Here is an 8933-nt window from a genome sequence, read left to right as displayed (position 1 = left end):
CTACACGACATAAAAAAAAGTTCTCCAGTATCCACCAGTATGTAAATAAAGAGAAGCACAATCTCCTTATATGTAATCATTGTACATATATATAATTTTACATGTACTTGCAGCAATATAAAAAAGGTATTTTTAAAGCCTGTATGAATGAGTATCTCATTACTAAGGGTAAGGACAAAATTAGAGGCGATCCAGTTACTGTGGTTTTACAACTTACAACTTATCACCTGAGCTGTGCCAAATTAGTCTGTCTGTGTTCCTGGCCCAATGCAACTGTAAAGAGAAATATTTTCACTTAAACAACTTCCATGGTGTACTACATTAATACATTTCACCTCTTTTTGCGATGGACTAAGAGCATACACACACAGTCATTCACTGCAAATTAATTGGTGACTGATAATTTATGGTGCTCATTTGCTGGCAACTCTGTCGTTTTCCTAAGTATTAAAGAATGGGTACCTTGAAAGATTTATTGTACTAAATAAAAGCACCCTTTAGAATAGTTGCTTTTACTTGCTCACACAGAGCAAAACAGAAATTTAAAATTATCATAAATTTGTTAGCGTAAATTTTAAAGCCTGATTCTGCAAACACTTACACGTGCGGTTAACTCAGGTTAACACTCATGCACAAGGTCAGCCCACCAATAATCCCACCGACAGATCTCCCTGGCCATCCCAGAAGTCCACCAGTCTAAACCACCTGGAATTTTTTGTTCTTGGTTTTTTTTTTTCCCCCTGATTCAAGTGTTCACACCATGCTAATGAAACAAAATGCTTTAGCATTCCTTAAAATTTTGTTTCATTAGCACGGTTCCTCCGCTGTGGTCTGTCAAAAACACTCTATGATCTCCCGGAAAAGAAAAACAGTGTGCTGCTTAATTTCTTAACAGCCACTCAGATGAGGAAAGTCAAACACAGAGAAAACTGTTTACAAGATCTAAGCCCGAGTTAGTGCTAGTAAGTTAACTATTGTATCAAAAGTAACAGACACCAAATAATTTTGAAATTACATTTTTTAAGTAAGTATGAAGTACTAAAATATATTAGGAATCTAATTAATGTATTAGCTTACTAGCTATATAGAAGCTGGATTTATAAAAAGGAACATTGCCTGTGAAATTGGATTCCTCAAAAATAAACCCTTTTTTCATTAAAACAGACAATCCAACTTACAAAGGTATGCAATACCAACCCGCATGGATCAAGTTGCATTTTACTTGCCATACTAGAAAGATTTCTAGAAATCATCAATAAGCCACTTGAAATTATTTAACTGGAGACATAAAGTACTTCTCGATTTACTTTCTTAGCTTACCACAACAGTGGCCAGTGAAGGAGCTCCACGGCTGCTGATCTGAGATCAGAGCGGACACCACCACGAGCAACTTTACATGAAGTAACTCGCCCAGTTTTCGGAAAGCTTCTCTCCATACCGCACTTCAACCAAGAGCACTTACACAACTCTGACGTATTGAGCATCCTCTACCTTTCTCCATGCTCAAATACCTTAGGTGAACAGCTCTCACTTAATTCATCAGACACCTTTCACAGGATTTTATCATGGCTTTACTTGGATCACAGCCAAACACAGACTTCTTTGCGCCTTTCCCTTCAGTCCTGGCCTTGATTTGGCTTTGGTGTTTTGGAAAACATAACCTCACAGCCACCTCGCAGCCACAAGCGTCCTTGTTACCTTCTCTTCCCGTCCTGACTCCGGACTCACGTATCAACCTGCTCCTCACCCTGCCTGAGCTCGCAGAAGCCTACCCGGCTTGAGACTGCACTGGGAGCTTGGACATGAAGTTTATGCGAGCTATACATTGCAGAAATGAAAATACAAAAACGCTGCAGACAATACATTTATCTCTATGCATGAATCTTTAATTTTTCCAGAAAATTACCAACGCAGTCACTGAAAGAGCTATAGCTGGGTCCCTAGGACATGAGCAAAGGACCCCATTTGTGAAAGTCCCTGCAGCATCTCCACCCAGCCTGGTAAATGGAGTTCCGTCGTACAAGTCTTCTCTTCCTTCGCCAAAAACATTGTGAGAAAAAACATTCACCTCAAAAATGAGCGCCTCAAACCCGTTCTGGCCTTTCATTCCAATTCCTTCTAAATGAAGCTTTATTTCTTCTGAAGTTCATCACAAATACGTTTTTTAACAGATAGCACTTTATGGGAACTGAGAAGAAATATTTTTTATGTAAAAAACAGCTCAATTTAAAGATAAAAAGAGTAAGCCAAAGAAGTAAAACGTAAGTGTTAACAAAGATAAGCTGATTTTTTTACTTCTATTGAAGAAGTGCCTAAGATCTTCAAACGTAAGGGCCGCACAGTATTAGATAATGCACAATGGACAAATATCACAAAAATTATTCTCACTGCAGATAAGACAGAATTTAGTATGCAGAGAAAATAAGCAGTAGGTGAATAAACAGATGAAGGGGCAGAGTACGTAAAGGTTAAAAGCAGCGAAGACAGGTGCATTGAACACAAGCACAAATGTGAGGATTAAACTAAAAAAAAGGGTTGGGTTTATTAAAAGTTAATGTCTGCCATCTCCACAGATGATTACACAGAAAATAACAATTTGACTAATTAGTTAGTATTTGTACAGTACTTTGAATATATAAAGTGATATATAAGTTAATATCATTTCAATTAGACTGGAAATGAGATAGAATTATCAGTGCATTTATTAATATTTAATACATTCACTTTCAACAACAGCAACAAGTTTTACATTTTAATTGTGTGCTTCAAAACATAAAGCTAGAAGACCCTGTGAAGTAACTACAAAGTTTTCTTATCAAGATCCTACCAAAAACCCACACATATTAGAAATAAACACACACTGGTTTTTAACCAAACTGATGGTTAAATTAAGAATTCTTGATTTGCAGACGACTGACAGGATCCATGGGCCATGCTTTGTCGCTTGTTCCTTCCAAAACACGTTCCCTTTACAATCAGATCATTCATTTTTATGACCTGAAGGTACATCACGTTTTTGTGAACCTCCTCCTAGGAGCTACTCCTCCTGTACACAGCAGGCAGTGAAAGAGGCGATAGACTACAGGCATGTAGGGCTTGGTGCTCTCCAGCTGATGGACAACAGGGTGATCTAATCGCCTTTTGCACCGTCGCATCAGCTGCATTGCACAGCATCAGAAATAGTGCCCTTCTTAGGGAGGGGCTGCCACCCCTTGCTGAGGGTCTTTCTGAAACAGGAAGCCACGCAGGGCTTTCTTAAAAAGCATCACTCCCGCATCCTCAGCCAAGCCTCTGATCGACACAGCCCTGTCCCCCCCACACTGCTGGGCAGCCTCCGCAGGGCAGGGGGAGAAGGCACCTTGTGTCGGTGTCGCCCCTTCCCTTGCAGATTTCTGCCATGGAAATCCATCGCCACCAAAAGCAAATCCAGCTTCCAATAGTCTGTGCTTCCCCAGGAGCCCTGTAGCCAACTGGGACCACACAGCAGAATTTGCAGGTTGGTCGTTTCAGCATTATCTGGACTCCCGTTTGGTTTCACTTCAAGAGCTGTCAGGCCAAAGCCATCAGCAGCGAGTGTAGCATCCAACGCCATCCACTAGTGAGCGTTCACCCAACTAGGCGCGACACTTTCACAATGCACAAAGCAGCAGTAGCTCTTTACAAACTAGAGTAACTATAGCAATAATTAAAAGGAAATAAAACTGTACATCAAACTGAGAAGCAAAAAAATTTTTAAGAACGTGAAACAAGTGCTTATTAATTTAGACAACTTCTACCTGATGGCATTTTGAGAGGAATTCGTGTAAAAAGAGGAAAAAAACTGGAGTGCAGAAAGAGTTATTCAAAGGTATTTTTTTTATTTGCCTTCGTTAAATACTATATAACGTGCTCTTATTTGAAAAACATCAATCAAATTTATAGATTCGTGATAAATACAGTTGTAATTATAGCTGCCTGAAAATAATTCAGCTGTCACGTTTACCCTGTCAAAGTAAATAACGCTGTCATTTTAGTTGATGTGTGTGACTTGAGTAAACATTTCAAAGCATGAATTTTGAAGTAAGATTTCTTCACTTGAAACAATTGCTCAAATTAATTTTCCTTCCAACTCTAATTTATTATGCTTATTTTCTTAGTAAGAACGAACTCTTTAACTACTTAACCAAGGCATCTTGAAGTAGATTGTGGGTGCATAAATCATTAATCATACAAAAAGCACATTAAACCACATGACCTGTCGACCAGAGAGAAAAAAAGTGGCATTTGTACTGCTCCATCCTTATTGTTGTAGCACCTTCAAACACTCCAAATTTATCCCTATACCACCCATGCATGGTAGGGACATAGTGTCATTCCTGTTCCTGAAGTGTCATTCCTGGGCAAAAACATTTTTCACAATTAAGAAGTGAATATTATTAACAAGTATTAGACTTGGCTGGATGTGCTTAAGCTGGTCTCAGCGAGGTGGAGAGAAAGAGAGACACCAGGGGAGCTTTCTAAAGACAAACTTTGGTAGAACAAACTTCAGAATTTATTGGTGGTACAAAAATTTCCAACTGGGGACAACAGAAAGCATGGTATTTCACCATTAGGTCATTTTTTACTGAACCTACAGGGAAAGAAAATGTTACAACTTTTCAAAACTAAAATGAGGGAAACTGGGTGACTGCTTACTTCATCAAAATATGGTAAATGCTACCACATCTTTAAAAAATAAAAAACATGCCAAAGGTACTAGGGAAATTCCCACTTTCAGGCTCACATTCTGCTGATAATTTCACTTCTGACCCCTTCAGTGAACTTATCATTAGACTTACTGCACTGTCTTCTATTTATTAGCAGTGCAATGCTATCAAAAATGAACATTTCAGCAAAATATTTTGAAAAATTCTGTTCAGTAACAGCTAAAGGACATGACTTTTCAGAACTGTATTTTGGATTAATGAAAAAAAAAAAAATCCCACAGTACATCCTCAGCTTTGAGAATCAATCATTTCTTCTGAGGACGTGACAACACTCTTAACATTTCTGACCCAACATTTTTTTGCCTTCAACTCTTCACCTGTTATATGGGCACAGTGCTCCTTACCATCTTTGCTAAGCATTTGAGGCCTTACATAAGAGGCAGATGTTAGTACTTAAAAATGACCAGCTGAAACATGTTGTACTCATTTTATTCTTGGCACTTCTGGAAAGGAAAAGAACCTGGTTTTCTCTGATATACATTCATTTTGGACTACACCACTTTTCAGTACTGTAAACGAAAGATAAAAGCAATAAAACTGCACTGACCTTTTCCTTAATGTAGACTCACAAACCTTGACCACCCTGATGACCTCTTTAACAGTACGTCGGAAATCATGCATTCTTGCTGCCACTAGCAGAGCTAGAGAATAAGCAGGGAAAGTCAATGTCAAAAAGAGGAAAATTTCCTGAAGAAAAGCAGAAAACAGTCAGATAACTGCAAGACCCTCTATATAGCTAAATAACTAGTACTGGCTGCATTTACATTAATGTGTTGATTCAGAGCACTAGCTCTGTTTTGAAGCATCACCCCCACTCATTGTGCAGTGGCTCAGTGCGCAGAACAGTTTTAAGCATGCAAAAGTGATTCCTTTCAGAGGAAACTAAACCAGAACTCCACTTCAGGTATGTGTTTAAAGTGCTCCAGTTCCTAATGGGAACATCAGGGGCTGAACTAACAACTGGTCCTTCAAACAACGTATGGCACAGACATTTTGGCCAGGGAACCAAACTAAACCCGGCCCATAGCACACCACATACGTATGGCACAGACATTTTGGCCAGGGAAGCAAACTAACCACACGAACTGCATATTGCGTGGATGGATGTAGGGGACTCAGCACCACCCGCTTCAATCTATTGATCCATGTCTGTTGAATCAAATCACTTGCTCGTGTGGATATAGTCTATGCAGTGAATCAAAGACCAGACTGGTCTCCCATAGAGCCTACACTCAGTTTTTTAGCAATGTGCAATAAGCAAGTACTATTAACAAAAAGGAGCTAGAAATTTCAAGGAGAAGATTGCATAGTCCTGGGTTCCCTGAGGTTTGAGCGCTATTTGTCATTCCAGCATGCACATGTAAGATCTTTCAAATAAAATAAAGCGCATACGTGAACTCTGTGACTATCTACACTCTTCGTTACTCTGACCTCACTGGCTGGTACTGGCTACCTTTTAATCTAGCCCTCCCAAACTGGTAGGTTTTTTGTAAGCATCATGACAGCGATGGATCTTGGAAAAAGATGAAGAAGGAGAGGAAAACAATTTCACAGAACAGGTCAAAGAGGGCACTTCTTGCATAAGACTCTATGTAAAGACACAAATCAAAGTGCTTGCACTAATGGTGTCATTTTAACTGACAAAAAAACCTTTTAGCAGCTAGAGCTTGCAGACAGTGGGGGTGAGAAGAGCACCAGAAAGGAGGTTAAAAAATCCAAAACGTAAGATAGAAAGGATCTGAGCAAGCAAGGTAGGAGCAAGGGCAAAAATGAAGTTTGACTTTCAGAAACTATTTTGATGAAGACCTATATAATCTGTAGGTGCCCGACAACACAAAACCCAGAGAACATGGTGTCACCAAGGAAATGAGAAAGTCCTCATGTGTTCCCAACTCCCAGACTCTCCCGTCCAACCCGCTGCAGGGGAAGCGATACACCCAGTGTCTGACATACCTGCTCCGCAGAGCCCGGAGGGCCGGCGGCCGGTGTGCATCCAGTCCCGCTTCATTCTCTGCAATAGCCTGAGAGCTGTCATGGACACCTCGTGGTTCTTATCCCCAAACTCAAGCATGTGTGCAAAACGAGGAATATATAAACACGGATCTGCAACAGAAAGTAATACAATTATTTCTAATCCTAACCTTTGATTTAGAAAATGCAGCACTTGAGCAGCAGTACTGCAGGGCTGTTGTGGTTGGCTTACTTCACATCTCAGCAAACAATATGGACTGTGCTGCTGGACCAGATCCTCTGATCACTAAGCTTTAGAAGCACCTTTTTAGTTAAGCTAAAACAAAATCCTTTCTTGCTTTATAGACAAGAGACCTTTAAAGCACTGCACAAAGGTTTTCTTACATGCTTTTCAGGGGCCAAGCCTGCACATGCTGACTCCGACACGTGAGCAGTGTTACTGGTCTCAGTGAAATTATGGGCAAAGCTAAGCGTTTGCAAAAGCTTTTGCAGAATGAGGACATAACTTAGACCCAAAACTTCTAACATCTCCTGCAAAGTAACAAATAAGCTAACTTGCATGTCTCATCTCACACCTACCTACAAACTAAGCTTCGAAAAAAATTCATTTGCTTAAAATCCCATGTCTGTAACAAAAGTCTACTTACACCCTAAAGTTAATTCCAGCTCCTTCTCGGACTCATATTCCACCAATACAAAACGCTGTTTATTGCAGATACTGAGGCATACTCTCCATCACCATAAATTGCTACAATCCAATTAACATCAGCAGTGCTATGACAATTTACATCAGCCACAGATCTGCCTCCAGATGTATAAACTTATTTCAAGTGTTGGTGTTATCAGCTTCAAACTAACCGAAATATGTCAGTACGGATTGTGCTTTGCCTAAACCAATTTATAATTTATCAAACAATCTTGTAAAAGCTACACTTAACACATGTTTACTCTTATTTGAGGTATCAATTTCTCATTTCCTGCCAGGCTTTTATCACTTGACCGAAAATCCATGATGTACGGTAAATTGTTAACTATTAGTCTCAACTCAATTTCCTTTGCTGATCCCCTATGTGGGCACTTAAACTGATAAAGATGAAAATTCAGCTCGAAACACTGGAACAATCTTACAGATTTACAATTAATCAAAGCAGTCTCATTTAGCACCAAGTTCTAACAATGATGCCCTGTTGCTATCCATAATTACCAAGATCACACCGTAGGTGATTACGCCTGTCAGCCCTGCAGAAGCATGTAAATGAAAGCATTTATCAAGCAAAAACTTCCAAACACATCTCCCTCAAAAGTGAAGAAATGCCGGAGTGCAGTCACCTCTTAAACATGACCCTAAAAATCAAAGGTTTAGGAAAGATTAATTGATGCCCGTGATTCTTAAGGGGAATTCAGTTGTTCTGAATTTCCAAGTATGATTTTATAAAACTCTACTCAACAGAAATGACCAATTCCAAAATACAACAATAAAAAAAAAACCTTTCAGAAGTGACAGCCTGGGGTTCAACAGACATTTAAACTTTGCTCTTCGCCCTGCAGAAATACATGCGATGTTACAAATCAACGCCCGGTTTGCTTTCTCATCTCTTCTCATCCCGAGAGGGCCCACCTTCAGCTCCTCCGGCCGCCGGAGCGGAGCAGAGGGAGGCAATTCACAGCTTTCTTTTCAGAGCTGAGTTTCAGGAGCATTTACACATTTGCATTGTAGCTGTTCAGACATTTCTGCTGGCATTCATGCCCACAGGTCATTTGACAAAACATTGCACATCATTAATTTAAATTCTGAAGCTATCAAAGAGCCAGAAAATGAGTACGCGGATTGGTTTTAAGTGCAAAGCCTTAAAGAGGCCATAAATGGCTAGAATGCAATACTACCAATATATAAATTGAAGGCAGGGCCAAGGTTAACACAAACATGTCCCACATGGATGCAAACATTTCAAAAAAAAAAAAAAATTTTTTTTTTAAAAAGTTGTAAACCCCGAATGCCTTTAATCCTTTCACGTGTACGAAACAAGCACTGACGCACCAAGGGTGCCCTGCTCCCAGGCGAGTCCCCTTTGCCTTCAGGGAGACCCCTGGGACCGAAACCCGAGCGAGCAAGGTCACGCGGGGCAAAACCCTCCGGCTTTCCTGGATGGGGGCTGCATGAAGCAGATAGCAAGAAAAACATTATTTTACTTTTAAAAAAAGCAGCAGCAGTCTTTC

General features: G+C 40.0%; 1 protein-coding gene across 1 annotated transcript in view; it reads right to left on the bottom strand.

Annotated features, from left to right (window-relative positions):
- Window positions 1-6843, bottom strand: part of LOC104074816 (transcription factor IIIB 90 kDa subunit-like) — a gene marked incomplete at its 3' end in the record, with an annotated part of 14440 nt that extends 7597 nt beyond the window's left edge. Inside the window, exons 1-2 of the mRNA XM_009575086.1 lie at window positions 6699-6843; window positions 5293-5386 (exon numbers count right to left, since the gene is read on the bottom strand). Coding sequence (XP_009573381.1) covers window positions 5293-5386; window positions 6699-6816 — 212 coding nt within the window. The remainder of the gene's footprint in view (window positions 1-5292; window positions 5387-6698) is intronic.
- Between the last annotated feature and the right edge of the window lie 2090 nt (window positions 6844-8933).

Source organism: Fulmarus glacialis, unplaced genomic scaffold (assembly GCF_000690835.1).
Source record: "Fulmarus glacialis isolate BGI_N327 unplaced genomic scaffold, ASM69083v1 scaffold5323, whole genome shotgun sequence".
Classification (NCBI taxonomy): domain Eukaryota; kingdom Metazoa; phylum Chordata; class Aves; order Procellariiformes; family Procellariidae; genus Fulmarus; species Fulmarus glacialis.
Note: the sequence above shows the minus strand (reverse complement) of the source record. Positions and strands in the feature narration are given on the sequence as shown.